The 17,561-nt window shown below is 51.9% G+C and overlaps 1 protein-coding gene across 7 annotated transcripts; it reads left to right on the top strand.

The window, feature by feature from the left end:
• Nucleotides 1-5,273: 5,273 nt before the first annotated feature.
• LOC131737565 (angiopoietin-related protein 5-like) lies at nt 5,274-17,561 on the top strand. Of its 7 annotated transcripts, none has more exons than XM_059027798.1 (7): nt 5,274-5,293; nt 8,512-8,590; nt 8,916-8,931; nt 9,067-9,158; nt 12,826-12,946; nt 13,822-14,007; nt 16,973-17,561. In XM_059027798.1, the coding sequence occupies exons 2-7, from the start codon at nt 8,519-8,521 to the stop codon at nt 17,272-17,274; spliced, it is 789 nt and encodes a 262-aa protein (XP_058883781.1). In that variant the 5' UTR covers nt 5,274-5,293; nt 8,512-8,518; the 3' UTR covers nt 17,275-17,561. The 7 variants fall into 7 exon arrangements, with proteins under 7 accessions (XP_058883781.1, XP_058883782.1, XP_058883780.1 ...); XM_059027799.1 differs by lacking the exon at nt 5,274-5,293 and adding an exon at nt 6,315-6,454 and having other exon boundaries at nt 9,073-9,158; XM_059027797.1 differs by lacking the exon at nt 5,274-5,293 and adding an exon at nt 6,315-6,454.

Below are 17,561 nucleotides of genomic sequence, written 5' to 3'. Positions count from 1 at the left end.
GCGAGCGCCGGGTCGGTCGGTGGGAGCGCCGGGTCGGTCGGCGGGAGAGCCGGGTCGGTCATCGCGTGCGCCGGGTCGGTCGGTGGGAGCGCCGGGTCGGTCGGCGGGAGAGCCGGGTCGGTCATCGCGAGCGCCGGGTCGGTCGGTGGGAGCGCCGGGTCGGTCATCGCGTGCGCCGGGTCGGTCATCGCGTGCGCCGGGTCGGTCATCGCGAGCGCCGGGTCGGTCGGCGGGAGCGCCGGGTCGGTCGGCGGGAGCGCCGGGTCGGTCATTGCGAGCGCCGGGTCGGTCGGTGGGAGCGCCGGGTCGGTCGGTGGGAGTGCTGGGTCGGTCGGTGGGAGCGCCGGGTCGGTCGGTGGGAGAGTCGGGTCGGTCATCGCGAGCGCCGGGTCGGTCGGTGGGAGCGCCGGGTCGGTCGGCGGGAGCGCCGGGTCGGTCGGCGGGAGCGCCGGGTCGGTCATCGCGAGCGCCGGGTCGGTCGGTGGGAGCGCCGGGTCGGTCATCGCGAGCGCCGGGTCGGTCTGTGGGAGCGCCGGGTCGGTCGGTGGGAGCGCCGGGTCAGTCGGTGGGAGCGTCGGGTCGGTCATCGCGAGCGCCGGGTCGGTCGGTGGGAGCGCCGGGTCGGTCATCGCGTGCGCCGGGTCGGTCGGTGGGAGCGCCGGGTCGGTCGGCGGGAGAGCCGGGTCGGTCATCGCGAGCGCCGGGTCGGTCGGTGGGAGCGCCGGGTCGGTCGGCGGGAGAGCCGGGTCGGTCATCGCGAGCGCCGGGTCGGTCGGTGGGAGCGCCGGGTCGGTCATCGCGTGCGCCGGGTCGGTCATCGCGTGCGCCGGGTCGGTCATCGCGAGCGCCGGGTCGGTCGGTGGGAGCGCCGGGTCGGTCGGCGGGAGCGCCGGGTCGGTCGGCGGGAGCGCCGGGTCGGTCGGCGGGAGCGCCGGGTCGGTCATTGCGAGCGCCGGGTCGGTCGGTGGGAGCGCCGGGTCGGTCGGTGGGAGTGCTGGGTCGGTCGGTGGGAGCGCCGGGTCGGTCGGTGGGAGAGTCGGGTCGGTCATCGCGAGCGCCGGGTCGGTCGGTGGGAGCGCCGGGTCGGTCGGCGGGAGCGCCGGGTCGGTCATTGCGAGCGCCGGGTCGGTCGGCGGGAGCGCCGGGTCGGTCGGTGGGAGCGCCGGGTCGGTCGGTGGGAGCGCCGGGTCGGTCGGTGGGAGCGCCGGGTCGGTCGGTGGGAGTGCTGGGTTAGGGTTCGGTAGTTGCCTCGAATCAAGTTATACGGAGTGAGAATAACTTTGCAATCTAAGAAATTAAGTAAGAGGTGCAGGAATAAATAAGAACCAATGAAATGGGTGTTAACTTTGTGTGCTGTGAATTCTAATATCATTTAACAACAGATTGATAACGCATGAATTATGATTTTGTAACACTTTAATTAGATTGCACTGAGATTCGTATTTTGATATTTACAGACTCAGATTTACCCAAACATGAATTCTGCTTCCTCGGTCCCATCATTTGCTGACTGACTTGAGTATTCCTACTTTCTATAGAGACACGTGATCAATGCATTCTTGTCCGTGTGATTGCTATTTACACAGAAGCTGAGATACTATCTGAGTACTGTTACTTGCTGAAACTTAATGTACTGATTGATGCTATTTCGATATGAATGTTCTTTTCATCTTTATTAGTCACATTTATAAAAGATGTTACAGTGCTGTGGGATGCTGTCTGTCTCAGTGGATTAGACAGGAAGCAGCATCAGGGTTCAGACTAATCTCTAGAGTGCACAGGCTGGTCCTGCCGGAGGTGTTGCTGCAGGAATCCCAGGATCCTTCTCCACGAGTCCCCCTGAGCGACAGCGTGAAGCCGGGTCTCCCCCCCACAGCACGATCACTGCAACAGGAAGGGCAGGAGGCCACAGTTAGCATCAGCATCTTCATTGTTCCTCCCTTTCAGATGCATGGACAACCCTAACAGTAACGCTGCAGACTCATATGTCTTATTCATGCTGTGACGCGTGTGGGCAGCTCAGAGACTTGACTGCTCAAACTCCTGGCACCTGGTCATCTCAGTAACACATCTGAGCAAGGGAACTTCTAAACAAGGACTGGGTGCAGGGCCCCTGAGAGCAGTGCAGTAACACACCTGAACAAGGGAACTAAACAAGGACTGGGTGCAGGACCCCTGAGAGCAGTGCAGTAACACACCTGAACAAGGGAACTAAACAAGGACTGGGTGCAGGACCCCTGAGAGCAGTGCAGTAACACACCTGAACAAGGGAAGATGCTGATGCAAGGAAACAAGGAAAACAGAAAGGAAATAATTGGCCTCAAACCATTTCAATAATTTTGGCCAAAATAGGGGCCAGTCCACATGAAATGATAGCAGGCTAATGAGGCTACCAAAAGATCCTAATCCAGGCTGGGCTGCATCGCCCAGGCTCAGTGCACCAGGCTGGCTCTTCTGAATAGGAGAGCAGTGCGGACTCTGCGTCGGCCCCCCGAAGCTGCTTGCCCTACGACAGCAAGCCCCCCGCCTGGGCTAGCGAGCTGGCTGTCACCTGATCATCGTAAACGCCTGGCCGGGGCTCCCCTCCTCTGGAGGAAACAGGCTGGCCAGCGAGGGCAGTCACAGCTGGAAACCCAACTTTGTTAAAGGTAGTTTATTATATAAAAGTTCTTCCAAATGGTGCTGTGGAGGTGAAGTGTGACACGGCCGCTAGCACTGGGTCACAGCTCTGACTGCCTGGATGGAGCCTGCTTTTAAATGAGGGCGCAGACACCAACTCGAGTGCTGCCGAGCGGTTTGTGCCTGATGAGGATGAAGCAGCAGCAGAGTCCCTCTGAGAAGTGTGCTAAACATGTTCAGGGATACAAATAAGACTCCCATTGCACAGCAGTTTGATAAGACACACCCGAGAGCATCACCTGCACACCGTGGCTAATCAAACTCCCAGTAAAACCTGGAATCGGTGAAACTGCTCTGCAATGGGAGGCTTATTTCCATCCCTGGATGTACTAAACGCACAAGTAAAGCATTTGCATCCTGTATATATTCATAACAGGAGTTCTTGCACAGCTAGAAATGTCGTTGCATGTTAGTGTCCGTCAGTGTTGCTCACATTTATTTGGTATTTTTTATAATGAACTGGATTGGCTACAGTTTAAGATTTTCAGTGTGTTTGTTGCTGTACAGAACAATTTATGAAACAGGACATTTTTTTCCCAGCAGGAGTTTAAAAACAAACTAAATAAATAAAAAGTTTAAAACTAAAATGAAATCTTTGTATTTCTTGGGGCGTGGTCTGTTTCTTTTTGAGTGGAAGTGAAAATGTTTCCTTCTTCCGATCAAGTTGTTTTTCTGCTTGAGCCTCTTTGAGATGTGATTGTGAACAGGGGAGCCAGCAGGAGCTGGCGAGGAACGCTGCCTTCTCAATAGAAACACAAAGAAACACAGTCCTCCTGTACGCAGCTTCCCAGCAGACCGGGCTTGTTGATGAGATGAGGCAGGTAAATGCAGGCAGTTCCTGATCACAGCTCTCTGAACAGCCAGCCAGCTTTACTGGCAGGGAGTTCATTCAATTACTGGAAACAGCTCCAGAGGTAAACAGCTGCACTGGCCAAGTTCTCCCACAGAGCCCAGGGTCCCTGCCTCTCCCTTTGTAAACAGTGCAGCATTGTGCACATACAGTACCTGCATTTACCTGCCCTCACCTCTCAGAAGTTTATCACGGCTCAATCTGCGCAGCACTTTTGCACTTTTCCTGTGCTTGTTCGATGCATTTACTATGGTTTGCCATGTTTTTGTTTTTTTAATATGCTTCACCATACCTCGCTGGGCTTCACAATACTGGCACTGTGCTGTATTACGCTTTGCTATGCTTTTACTAAGGGTCAGTTCACTCATGAGACATCAGTGCACAGAGCAGAACGGCAGGCAGGGTCCTATTGATATAAAACAGTGACAGAGCCTTGCTGCCTGGCCAGTGGCACTTTCTTTACACTGCGTAACCTTCACATGGGCTGCGGGATCCTAACAAGCACATTCCATCTCTGGGTTTTGAGTCATTCCATAGAACTGGGTGGAGTGGGGTTCTGCAGACTCACAGTGTGGAGTGGGGTTCTGCAGACTCAGTGTGGAGTGGGGTTCTGCAGACTCTCAGTGTGGAGTGGGGTTCTGCAGACTCTGTGTGTGGAGTGGGGTTCTGCAGACTCTGTGTGTGGAGTGGGGTTCTGCAGACTCTGTGTGTGGAGTGGGGTTCTGCAGACTCTCAGTGTGGAGTGGGGTTCTGCAGACTCTCAGTGTGGAGTGGGGTTCTGCAGACTCTGTCTGGAGTGGGGTTCTGCAGACTCTCAGTTTGGAGTGGGGTTTTGCAGACTCTCAGTGTGGAGTGGGGTTCTGCAGACTCTCAGTGTGGAGTGGGGTTCTGCAGACTCTGTCTGGAGTGGGGTTCTGCAGACTCTCAGTTTGGAGTGGGGTTTTGCAGACTCTCAGTGTGGAGTGGGGTTCTGCAGACTCAGTGTGGAGTGGGGTTCTGCAGACTCACAGTGTGGAGTGGGGTTCTGCAGACTCGCAGTGTGGAGTGGGGTTCTGCAGACTCGCAGTGTGGAGTGGGGTTCTGCAGACTCGCAGTGTGGAGTGGGGTTCTGCAGACTCAGTGTGGAGTGGGGTTCTGCAGACTCTCAGTGTGGAGAGGGGTTCTGCAGACTCACAGTGTGGAGTGGGGTTCTGCAGACTCACAGTGTGGAGTGGGGTTCTGCAGACTCACAGTGTGGAGTGGGGTTCTGCAGACTCGCAGTGTGGAGTGGGGTTCTGCAGACTCGCAGTGTGGAGTGGGGTTCTGCAGACTCGCAGTGTGGAGTGGGGTTCTGCAGACTCTCAGTGTGGAGTGGGGTTCTGCAGACTCTCAGTGTGGAGTGGGGTTCTGCAGACTCAGTGTGGAGTGGGGTTCTGCAGACTCTCAGTGTGGAGTGGGGTTCTGCAGACTCTGTGTGTGGAGTGGGGTTCTGCAGACTCTCACCTGCATGATGATAACAGCTGACCCTTGCATGAGGAGTTTGAAGGTAAGAAGTTCAGAATGTTTTTATGTGTTATATTTCAATGCACGGGGCATACTTTCAATTCACTGTTTTTGCAGTTTGTTAAGGTGAATTTAATTGATGTGGCTGTTTAATTGATTTAATTGATGTGATCATCTAATTAGATTGGTGGCATAACTTTAAAAGATTGAACTGTTTTCTATAGCAGCATTAAAGGATGCAGGTGCAGGTGATCGCAAAACAGACAGGCCATTGTAATCCAGGTGAAAAGGGTTTGCTTTATTTATTTTGTTAAGTTCAGTGCCTGATGGCAAAACAAGCAGGAGGCAATGGAGGCGAGTAATACAGCGGCGTGTATTACACTCCCTTTACAATCCTCTACACCCACACGAAACACATACACAAATCCGTCCGCGCGTGAATTCGTGCTAGTGGTGCAAATCCAGTTCTATTTGTGACAAAGGTGCCGTGTCGTCCGCTTTCGTGCTGGCTCGTGGCGACACCTCCGGCGCTGTGTTGACTGAAAGACAAGACGAGACAATTACCAACAAACAAAAACACAACACTCACGGTTTTTAACAACAACACACTTGTACTGTCCTTCTGGCTTCAACACATTAAAATCCAATGCGAAGGAACCGATTACGATTCTCCGTCCACCTGATATGCTGTCACGCATGGCCTTTTGGTAAACGAATGCAGCTGCCTTTACAATCTGCGGCTGCTCCATTGTTTCCAGACTGACCGACTTCCCGACCGTGGAAAGAACTGTCAAGCCAGCCCGTGAAAAAAACTCTGTCCTCGCTTCGTACCCTCACAGGTCGGGAGGGAGATTTACAACCAAGGCTCATTGTATTTCTGTCACAAGGAATCACGCTGCAATGCGGCTGCTGGTATGAATGTTGACTGTGCCTTCAGAGTTTCCGATTGTTTTTTAATGACGTCTGGATGAGCCGTGCTGGGGCTTGTCATTTTTATCACATCTACACTAGATGTCTTCTTACGGAAACTTGTGATTGTTGTTTTATGCGTAGGGCTACATGTTAATAGCAATAAGCTTGGTTTCAGTAAAAAAAAACAACAACAAATTAGGCTAGTTTTGAAGTGACTTTGGGCTATAAACACTGTAGGAATCTGGTAACCCTGAATATGACCCGTATTATCTGTTCTGTCCAGCTCTCGGGGGAGGCACATTAGGACGCTGCAGAGCCCACAATGGCAGCACTGTTTCAGAATTCCCGTCAAGCAGTGAGTGTCCAATAGAAACGCGTGGACGGGCTGTGCCGAGCCGCCGCCGCCCTCCCTCCGTTGCCCCTCCCCTCGCCAGGGATCGGTAAGGTCCGATATAAACAGGGCTGTCCGGGAGGACGTGCACTTCACGGGAGCTGAATCAGCGATCAAACCGGTTATAAGCACAGAACATTGTGAGTATCTCATGAAAACGGCGCAGTGCGGGGTAGAGCTGTGTTTAGGGCCCACTGGGGGTTTTTAGTGTTGTTTCTCTAGATATTTTTGTTTGGACGAGACAGTTCACTACATGTATCTTATTTGGTTCGCTGCGTTTACAGGCATGCTTCATTGAAAAGTTTCTGAAAAGGCACCTTCACCAAAGTCGTGTGTAGTGCGTTGATTTGTAGAGCGGGTCCGATGCTGTTTTGTTTGTTGTTTTTGGGTTGTGTGGCAGACAGTCCTGCAGCAGGTCGATTGTATTGTTCTGCACCGCATGTGTTATTTAACACGCAGGCTGTGCCCTTACAAAGTGCAGCTTTCTTCAGCAGAGCACACGTGCAGCAGCAAGCACTTCTCACTGCTTCAATATCGAGTCGTGTTAAACCTGAACACATGATAACAATGGTAGTGTGGATTCACAGTCCCAGACTAGCATTGATCTGGGTGTGCTGTACTAAATGAACATGGGGTAGTCCAGGACTTGTACTGATCAGGGGTCTGTGAAACCAGCCATTGATGTGTCGAGCTAGTGATTTAAGCAGTTGTAGTGCTCTTGACTGGACTCGGATGAGTACACCTTCAAATCCTGATTGCAGCGTACCAGAAGTGAATCATCCCAGGCGGATCATTTGCTGAATGATGAAGATCTGGATGCAGAGGCGCAGCAAACCCGATGCGGGGTGATCCTGTTCAAGTGGATTCATTTAGTACTGTGAAGGGTAAAGTCCCGCTCACACCCGGAACGATAGCGGTGTTTAAAAATCGTTCCTCTGCAAATGAATGGAGGTGGTCACACCGCAACGAGAACGTGCTATAACTATACGATAAATGTACCTGGCCAATCAGGGCTGTATTAAATGTGACATCATCACCTACCTGGTGTTGTTTTATATATTATTTTAAACACGATAACCATGGTTTCCATGATTTATTTTTAATCGTGTTATAAATTATTTGATAAACCGCCATTAATGTATAATTCTAGCACAAGCACGCATGTCAGTCTGCATGTTCTTTTTGTTTTGTTCGTGTTTTCGCTTTAAATAATGATATTACTCTGGTGTAACTGTGTACGTCGTGTGTGGAGTCGTTCAGTAAGGTGTAATCCGCGATACATGTCATGTTTTGATTTCATGGGAAGTGGTTGTTCCCAAGGCGACCGTGCATACTTCCTTCAGGCAATACCCACGACTACTGTAGACCAACGAGCGCGTGGAATTCCCCTAACTCCTCCCTACTCTAGTATTCTGTGTGTCCACACACTCGTCCTCTCTGTGTCCACACTCGTCCTCTCTGTCTCCTACGCCTTCTGTGTGTCTCTCTCTCTCCCCTCTCTCTCTCTCTCTCCCCCTCCGTGTCTCCCTATCTCTCTCTCCCTCCGTGTCTCTCTCTCTCTCTCCCCCTCCGTCTCTCTCTCTCTCTCTCCCCCTCCGTGTCTCTCTGTCTCTCTCCTCCCCTCTCTGTCTCTCTCTCTCGTTCTCTCCCTCTCTCCCCTCTTTCTCTGTCTCTGTCTCATTTTTATACCATTTTCAGTTTAACGCGATATTGAGGAAGACGCTCGTGAGAGAGAGTTGTTTGGACAGATAGTGGGAAGGTTTTAAGTTTACAGGAAAACAAACACATTTAATATTGTATTGTCCACTCCGTGTTCCCTTGCCTTACCTGATGAAATTCTTTTATTGATTTTTTTTCTATGGAAAACTACAAAGCGCTAATATAGGTGGTTTAGTCCCCATTCTCGGTCTAACTTGCTCCTGTCGGTTAAAGTTTAACCCAGTTCCCGGGATCATGTGTTTGGTCGCTGCAGTCGGATTAATCTGCAGGGTTTCCTCGTCCGTATTTCAGTCCTCTGGATGTGACTGTATCGCTGGTGCGCTGCAGTCGACCCTCCAATCCTTACTGATTGATTTGGCAGCAGGATGCCAGAGCAGTGCAGCAAGCCCAGTGTTTGATGTACAAGCTGTTTGGCTCCCTGTGGTTTATGTTGCAGCTGGGTCTGTGTTATTGTGACGTCTCTGTGCTTCTCACACAGGAGCGAGATGGGAGGAGCCTCTCACCTGACCTGCAGAGTAGCACTGCTGCTGTGCCTGTCTATCACTGCCAGCACCCAGGTGAGAACACACAGAGAGGGGGAGGGGTCATGCAGGGGGCTCTGTGCCTGTCTATCACTGCCAGCACCCAGGTGAGAACACCCAGAGAGGGGGGGGGGGTCATGCAGGGGGCTCTGTGCCTCTCGATCACTGCCAGCACCCAGGTGAGAACACACAGAGAGGGGGGGGGGGGTCATGCAGGGGGCTCTGTGCCTCTCGATCACTGCCAGCACCCAGGTGAGAACACACAGAGAGGGGGAGGGGTCATGCAGGGGGCTCTCAGGGTGGTGATCACTACAAGATAATGAACATTCATTTTTTTCTCTTTTTTTTTTTTGTTTGACAGAATCAACCAGCACAAGGTAATTATATATTTATTGATGTATTTCTGTGCGTGCAATGCATGTCTTCATCCTTGTAAGACCGGAATGAGCCCCTCCCTTCAGACAGGCTCTGGTTCATTCCTCCCTCCCTCTGAGAGCTGTCTGTCTCCTCAGGCACAGACTGCACTCGGATCAAAGCACTGAACCCACGGGCCGTCAGCGGAGTCTACCTGATCCAGCCAGCTGGAGCCAGCCTCCCCTTCCAGGTGAGTCTCTGAGGTCATCTCCTCTCAGCGCTGTCAGAGGTTCTAGTGGAGCTGCTCTGAGGTCATCTCTCAGCACTGTCAGGGGTTCTAGTGGAGCTTCTCTGAGGTAATCTCCTCTCAGCGCTGTCAGGGGTTCTAGTGGAGCTGCTCTGAGGTCATCTCTCAGCGCTGTCAGGGGTTCTACTGGAGCTTCTCTGAGGTAATCTCCTCTCAGCGCTGTCAGAGGTTCTAGTGGAGCTGCTCTGAGGTCATCTCCTCTCAGCACTGTCAGGGGTTCTAGTAGAGCTGCTCTGAGGTCATCTCCTCTCCGCGCTGTCAGGGGTTCTAGTGGAGCTGCTCTGAGGTCATCTCTCAGCGCTGTCAGGGGTTCTACTGGAGCTGCTCTGAGGTCATCTCCTCTCAGCACTGTCAGGGGTTCTAGTGGAGCTGCTCTGAGGTCATCTCCTCTCAGCGCTGTCAGAGGTTCTAGTGGAGCTGCTCTGAGGTCATCTCCTCTCAGCGCTGTCAGGGGTTCTAGTGGAGCTGCTCTGAGGTCATCTCCTCTCAGCGCTGTCAGGGGTTCTAGTGGAGCTGCTCTGAGGTCATCTCCTCTCAGCGCTGTCAGGGGTTCTAGTGGAGCTGCTCCTGAGGTCATCTCCTCTCAGCACTGTCGGGGGTTCTAGTGGAGCTGCTCTGAGGTCATCTCCTCTCAGTGCTGTCGGGGGTTCTAGTGGAGCTGCTCTGAGGTCATCTCCTCTCAGCGCTGTCGGGGGTTCTAGTGGAGCTGCTCTGAGGTCATCTCCTCTCAGCGCTGTCGGGGGTTCTAGTGGAGCTGCTCTGAGGTCATCTCCTCTCAGCGCTGTCGGGGGTTCTAGTGGAGCTGCTCTGAGGTCATCTCCTCTCAGCGCTGTCGGGGGTTCTAGTGGAGCTGCTCTGAGGTCATCTCCTCTCAGCGCTGTCAGGGGTTCTAGTGGAGCTGCTCTGAGGTCATCTCCTCTCAGCGCTGTCAGAGGTTCTAGTGGAGCTGCTCTGAGGTCATCTCCTCTCAGCGCTGTCAGGGGTTCTAGTGGAGCTGCTCTGAGGTCATCTCCTCTCAGCGCTGTCAGGGGTTCTAGTGGAGCTGCTCTGAGGTCATCTTCTCTCAGTGCTGTCGGGGGTTCTAGTGGAGCTGCTCCATGTGATTCTGCTCACATTGTAACCAGCATTCAGAACTATTAAACACTCAATCGTGTCATTTAGAAATGCTAAAAGAAACAAAACATGTATATTTTTACATTGAATACACTGAGAGACTTCTAGTCAGTTTGTAATGGATATTTAACCAAATGCATTGATTTTAAACTATTTATGTTTCTTATTGCTTAGCATAAAACAGACTCCTCTCTCTCATTAGGTTTGCAGCCTGAATGTATGGATGTATTTATTTGTTTTCATCTTGTGCATTGTGCGGCAGTGACTGCTGTTGCCACCAGAGGGAGACTGCGGCACACTGTGATCGTGTCTCTCTGAGTGCTGGTCTGGAGTCTCCTGAGCAGAAAAACATTCGACTGTATTACACACAGAGCACTGACACTGCTGGACTGTATTACACACAGAGCACTGACACTGCTGGACTGTATTACACACAGAGCACTGACACTGCAGGACTGTATTAAACACAGAGCACTGACACTGCTGGACTGTATTACACACAGAGCACTGACACTGCTGGACTGTATTACACACAGAGCACTGACACTGCAGGACTGTATTAAACACAGAGCACTGACACTGCTGGACTGTATTACACACAGAGCACTGACACTGCTGGACTGTATTAAACACAGAGCACTGACACTGCTGGACTGTATTAAACACAGAGCACTGACACTGCAGGACTGTATTACACACAGAGCACTGACACTGCAGGACTGTATTAAACACAGAGCACTGACACTGCTGGACTGTATTAAACACAGAGCACTGCTGGACTGTATTAAACACAGAGCACTGACACTGCTGGACTGTATTACACACAGAGCACTGACACTGCTGGACTGTATTACACACAGAGCACTGACACTGCAGGACTGTATTAAACACAGAGCACTTGTTCTGTACTGACTTGTGTGTGTGGCTCCTGTTCTGTACTGACTGTTCTTGTATGCTCCCTGTGTGTGTGTGTGTGTGGCTCCTGTTCTGTACTGACTGTTCTTGTATGCTCCCTGTGTGTGTGTGTGTGGCTCCTTTTCTGTACTGACTGTCCCTGTATGCTCCCTGTGTGTGTGTGTGTGTGGCTCCTGTTCTGTACTGACTGTTCTTGTATGCTCCCTGTGTGTGTGGTGTGTGGCTCCTGTTCTGTACTGACTGTCCCTGTATGCTCCCTGTGTGTGTGTGTGTGTGTGTGGCTCCTGTTCTGTACTGACTGTTCTTGTATGCTCCCTGTGTGTGTGTGTGTGTGGCTCCTGTTCTGTACTGACTGTCCCTGTATGCTCCCTGTGTGTGTGTGTGTGTGTGGCTCCTGTTCTGTACTGACTGTCCCTGTATGCTCCCTGTGTGTGTGTGTGTGTGGCTCCTGTTCTGTACTGACTGTTCTTGTATGCTCCCTGTGTGTGTGTGGTGTGTGGCTCCTGTTCTGTACTGACTGTCCCTGTATGCTCCCTGTGTGTGTGTGTGTGTGGCTCCTGTTCTGTACTGACTGTTCTTGTATGCTCCCTGTGTGTGTGTGTGTGTGTGTGGCTCCTGTTCTGTACTGACTGTCCCTGTATGCTCCCTGTGTGTGTGTGTGTGTGTGGCTCCTGTTCTGTACTGACTGTCCCTGTATGCTCCCTGTGTGTGTGTGTGTGTGGCTCCTGTTCTGTACTGACTGTTCTTGTATGCTCCCTGTGTGTGTGTGGTGTGTGGCTCCTGTTCTGTACTGACTGTCCCTGTATGCTCCCTGTGTGTGTGTGTGGCTCCTGTTCTGTACTGACTGTTCTTGTATGCTCCCTGTGTGTGTGGTGTGTGGCTCCTGTTCTGTACTGACTGTCCCTGTATGCTCCCTGTGTGTGTGTGTGTGTGGCTCCTGTTCTGTACTGACTGTCCCTGTATGCTCCCTGTGTGTGTGTGTGTGTGGCTCCTGTTCTGTACTGACTGTCCCTGTATGCTCCCTGTGTGTGTGTGTGTGTGTGGCTCCTGTTCTGTACTGACTGTCCCTGTATGCTCCCTGTGTGTGTGTGTGTGTGTGGCTCCTGTTCTGTACTGACTGTTCTTGTATGCTCCCTGTGTGTGTGTGGTGTGTGGCTCCTGTTCTGTACTGACTGTCCCTGTATGCTCCCTGTGTGTGTGTGTGTGTGGCTCCTGTTCTGTACTGACTGTCCCTGTATGCTCCCTGTGTGTGTGTGTGTGTGGCTCCTGTTCTGTACTGACTGTCCCTGTATGCTCCCTGTGTGTGTGTGTGTGTGGCTCCTGTTCTGTACTGACTGTCCCTGTATGCTCCCTGTGTGTGTGTGTGTGTGGCTCCTGTTCTGTACTGACTGTCCCTGTATGCTCCCTGTGTGTGTGTGTGTGGCTCCTGTTCTGTACTGACTGTCCCTGTATGCTCCCTGTGTGTGTGTGTGTGGTGTGTGGCTCCTGTTCTGTACTGACTGTCCCTGTATGCTCCCTGTGTGTGTGGTGTGTGGCTCCTGTTCTGTACTGACTGTCCCTGTATGCTCCCTGTGCGTGGCAGGTGTTCTGTGACATGGCTGCGGAGGGGGGCTGGACGGTTCTGCAGAGGCGCAGCGGCACAGAGAACCTGTCCTTCCGCAGGGGCTGGGCGCAGTACAGGAACGGCTTTGGGAAACTCCACGGTGAGGCTTCTCTTCCACAGGCTTCCAGTGCTCAGGGATTCTCCTCACACAGGCACTGGGGCTCAATTGCACCTCTCCCATCCTGTCCTATATACTGTATCATTACTAATGATGCGCCTCACAGAAGCACAGAGTCTTTCACCAGTGACGGTGGTCTTTCACTTGCAGTGCAGTGACGGCGATGTTTCACCCGCAGTGCAGTGACGGCGATGTTTCACCCGCAGTGCAGTGACGGCGATGTTTCACCCACAGTGCAGTGACGGCGATGTTTCACCCGCAGTGCAGTGACGGCGATCTTTCACCCGCAGCGCAGTGACGGCGATCTTTCACCCGCAGCGCAGTGACGGCGATCTTTCACCCGCAGCGCAGTGACGGCGATCTTTCACTCGCAGTGCAGTGACGGCGATCTTTCACTCGCAGTGCAGTGACGGCGATCTTTCACCCGCAGTGCAGTGACGGTGATCTTTCACCCGCAGTGCAGTGACGGCGATCTTTCACCCGCAGTGCAGTGACGGCGATCTTTCACCCGCAGTGCAGTGACGGCGATCTTTCACTCGCAGTGCAGTGACGGCGATCTTTCACTTGCAGTGCAGTGACGGCGATCTTTCACTTGCAGTGCAGTGACGGCGATCTTTCACTCGCAGTGCAGTGACGGTGATCTTTCACTCGCAGTGGGGATGGTCTGTTTTACATGTCTAACTTAATTAAATTTATTTATTTATTAAGGCAAAACACCTGAAAAATCATTTAAATAAAACTCTACAAAAATCAGTCAAATTTTAAAAATGGATATAGGGTTATGTACTGTGTACATGAGTCCTGTGCGCTCTGATGCCTGTGTGTCCTGTCCTCTCGGATCTCTCTCTGTGTCCCAGGTGATCACTGGCTGGGTCTGGAGAAGATGTGGTCTCTGACTGGAAGCCAGGGGGGCAGGTTCCGCCTGCGTGTGGAGCTGCAGGACTTCGAGGGGAGCTCTGCCTTCGCTGACTACTCCACCTTCCGTCTCGGCAGCGAGAGGGAGTCCTACAGGCTGCACGTCGGGGCTCACTCTGGCAATGCAGGTACCGCGCTGAGACTGTGTGTGTGTGAGAGTCTGTGAGACTGACTCTGTGTGTGTGTGTGTGTGTGTGTGTGACTGAGACTGTGTGTGTGTGACTGACTCTGTGTGTGTGACTGACTCTGTGTGTGTGTGTGTGTGCTTGTCATCCCTCCAAAGCCTTGCACACTTAAATTATCAGCCTAGTAATACAAGCTTCAGCTATATAATTGTTACGTCTGCAGGAAATCAATCTGTTGTGTCAGTGCAGTTGCGAATATGATCTGGGGTCTCGTTTGACCTCTCTGCAGTGTTCCCGTTTGATCTGTACTGTTGATGCAAATCCACAATCAAAACAGAAGCAGGAGAACAACAAGGACAGTGAACAGTGCTGTGGATTTGACTCCTGTTGCAGAGCAGGTTCAGCCAGTCCAGGTTTTACTATGCGCTTCATTAGCCACGGTGTGTAGGTAACTAGCTCAGGTGTGTCGTATTAAACTCCTAGTGAAACCAGGACCACACTGCTCTGCAATGGGAGTCTTATTCCCATCCCTGCTTATCCAGGAGCTGCTCTTCTTGGCTGCAGACCCTCCAGGTGATATCAGACACTGTGGTGCTGCTAATCTGCAGGGACTCTGACCCCCCAAAGCCAGCAAGCTCAACTGCAGAGGTGGGGGGCGGACTCGGAGCTGGAAGGGGACCCCTATAGTCAGTGCGTTCGGAGCTCAGACAGTGTGTAGTGTTGCGTTCGGAGCTCAGACTGTGTGTAGTGTTGCGCTCAGACTGTGTGTAGTGTTGCGTTCAGACTGTGTGTAATGTTGTGTTCGGAGCTCAGACTGTGTGTAGTGTTGCGCTCAGACTGTGTGTAGTGTTGCGCTCAGACTGTGTGTAGTGTTGCGCTCAGACTGTGTAGTGTTGTGTTCAGACTGTGTGTAGTGTTGCGCTCAGACTGTGTAGTGTTGCATTCAGACAGTGTGTAGTGTGTTCAGACAGTGTGTAGTGTTGCGTTCAGACTGTGTGTAGTGTTGCGTTCAGACTGTGTGTAGTGTTGTGTTCGGAGCTCAGACAGTGTTTAGTGTTGCGTTCAGACAGTGTGTAGTGTTGTGTTCAGACAGTGTGTAGTGTTGTGTTCAGACTGTGTGTAGTGTTGCGTTCAGACTGTGTGTAGTGTTGTGTTCGGAGCTCAGACAGTGTGTAGTGTTGCGTTCAGACAGTGTGTAGTGTTGCGTTCAGACAGTGTGTAGTGTTGAGCTCAGACAGTGTGTAGTGTTGCGTTCAGACAGTGTGTAGTGTTGCGTTCAGACTGTGTGTAGTGTTGCGTTCAGACTGTGTGTAGTGTTGCGCTCAGACTGTGTAGTGTTGTGTTCGGAGCTCAGACAGTGTTTAGTGTTGCGTTCAGACTGTGTAGTGTTGCGTTCAGACAGTGTGTAGTGTTGCGTTCAGACAGTGTGTAGTGTTGAGCTCAGACAGTGTGTAGTGTTGCGCTCAGACAGTGTGTAGTGTTGCGTTCAGACAGTGTGTAGTGTTGCGTTCAGACAGTGTGTAGTGTTGCATTCAGACAGTGTGTAGTGTGTTCAGACAGTGTGTAGTGTTGCGTTCAGACTGTGTGTAGTGTTGCGTTCAGACTGTGTGTAGTGTTGTGTTCGGAGCTCAGACAGTGTTTAGTGTTGCGTTCAGACTGTGTAGTGTTGCGTTCAGACAGTGTGTAGTGTTGTGTTCAGACTGTGTGTAGTGTTGTGTTCAGACTGTGTGTAGTGTTGCGTTCAGACTGTGTGTAGTGTTGTGTTCGGAGCTCAGACAGTGTGTAGTGTTGCGCTCAGACAGTGTGTAGTGTTGCGTTCAGACAGTGTGTAGTGTTGCGTTCAGACAGTGTGTAGTGTTGCGTTCAGACAGTGTGTAGTGTTGCGCTCAGACTGTGTGTAGTGTTGCGCTCAGACTGTGTAGTGTTGCGCTCAGACTGTGTGTAGTGTTGCGCTCAGACTGTGTAGTGTTGCATTCAGACAGTGTGTAGTGTGTTCAGACAGTGTGTAGTGTTGCGTTCAGACTGTGTGTAGTGTTGCGTTCAGACTGTGTGTAGTGTTGTGTTCGGAGCTCAGACAGTGTTTAGTGTTGCGTTCAGACAGTGTAGTGTTGCGTTCAGACAGTGTGTAGTGTTGCGTTCAGACAGTGTGTAGTGTTGCGTTCAGACAGTGTGTAGTGTTGAGCTCAGACAGTGTGTAGTGTTGCGCTCAGACAGTGTGTAGTGTTGCGTTCAGACAGTGTGTAGTGTTGCGTTCAGACAGTGTGTAGTGTTGCGTTCAGACTGTGTGTAGTGTTGTGTTCGGAGCTCAGACAGTAGTGTTGTGTTCAGACAGTGTGTAGTGTTGCGTTCAGACAGTGTGTAGTGTTGCGTTCAGACAGTGTGTAGTGTTGCGTTCAGACAGTGTGTAGTGTTGCGTTCAGACAGTGTGTAGTGTTGCGTTCAGACAGTGTGTAGTGTTGTGTTCGGAGCTCAGACAGTGTTTAGTGTTGAGCTCAGACAGTGTGTAGTGTTGCGCTCAGACAGTGTGTAGTGTTGCGTTCAGACAGTGTGTAGTGTTGCGTTCAGACAGTGTGTAGTGTTGAGCTCAGACAGTGTGTAGTGTTGCGCTCAGACAGTGTGTAGTGTTGCGTTCAGACAGTGTGTAGTGTTGCGTTCAGACAGTGTGTAGTGTTGCGTTCAGACAGTGTGTAGTGTTGCGTTCAGACTGTGTGTAGTGTTGTGTTCGGAGCTCAGACAGTAGTGTTGTGTTCAGACAGTGTGTAGTGTTGCGTTCAGACAGTGTGTAGTGTTGCGTTCAGACAGTGTGTAGTGTTGCGTTCAGACAGTGTGTAGTGTTGCGTTCAGACAGTGTGTAGTGTTGTGTTCGGAGCTCAGACAGTGTTTAGTGTTGAGCTCAGACAGTGTGTAGTGTTGCGTTCAGACAGTGTGTAGTGTTGCGTTCAGACTGTTCTCCCCTCCCCTGTTTTAGGAGATGCTTTCCAAGGCACGTACCCGGGGATAGACCAGAACGGCAGTGCCTTCAGCACCCGGGACAGGGACAATGACGGCTGCAACCCCTGCGTCTTCGGGGACATCGCCATGATGAGCTGCAGTGAACTCCAGGGCGGCTCAGGGTGGTGGTTCAGTCGCTGCGGCTCTGCCAATCTCAATGGAGACTGGCACCCCAGAGGAGACAACATCGGCTGGAGCTCGGGGGTGTACTGGAAGAGCTGGAAGGGGCCCGCCCCCTACTCCCTCAGGGCCAGCGTGATGAAGGTGAAGGCGCTCTGACTCGAGCTCAGCCCCCGACCAGCCCTCTCCCTCGGAGCTGCGTCGCTTTAATGGAATCCGTCTCTCACAAGTGAGAAGTCACGTCACTCAAGTTCATTAGATTCCAGAAGTGAGAGATTTACTGCGATTCTTTCATTTTTTTTTTTAGGGACATGAAGTGGAGTTTGGTACATCCTGTTTTTTGTTTGACTGTTAAATCTGCTGTGTTTGTTAAATACTGAAAATAATCTGTACTCTTGTAAAAGGGCTTTGCTTCCACTCTGTAATTAAAGTTTCTCCACACCATG

This window comes from Acipenser ruthenus, chromosome 7, assembly GCF_902713425.1.
Source record: "Acipenser ruthenus chromosome 7, fAciRut3.2 maternal haplotype, whole genome shotgun sequence".
NCBI lineage: Eukaryota > Metazoa > Chordata > Actinopteri > Acipenseriformes > Acipenseridae > Acipenser > Acipenser ruthenus.
Note: the sequence above shows the minus strand (reverse complement) of the source record. Positions and strands in the feature narration are given on the sequence as shown.

Excerpts from the sequence above, each read along its gene's own strand:
- LOC131737565 (XM_059027798.1), top strand. The coding sequence starts at position 8,519 with ATGGGAGGAGCCTCTCACCTGACCTGCAGAGTAGCACTGCTGCTGTGC. Across the intron at positions 9,159-12,825 it reads GAGCCAGCCTCCCCTTCCAG|GTGTTCTGTGACATGGCTGC; the intron begins GTGAGTCTCTGA and ends TGTGCGTGGCAG. Across the intron at positions 12,947-13,821 it reads CGGCTTTGGGAAACTCCACG|GTGATCACTGGCTGGGTCTG; the intron begins GTGAGGCTTCTC and ends TCTGTGTCCCAG.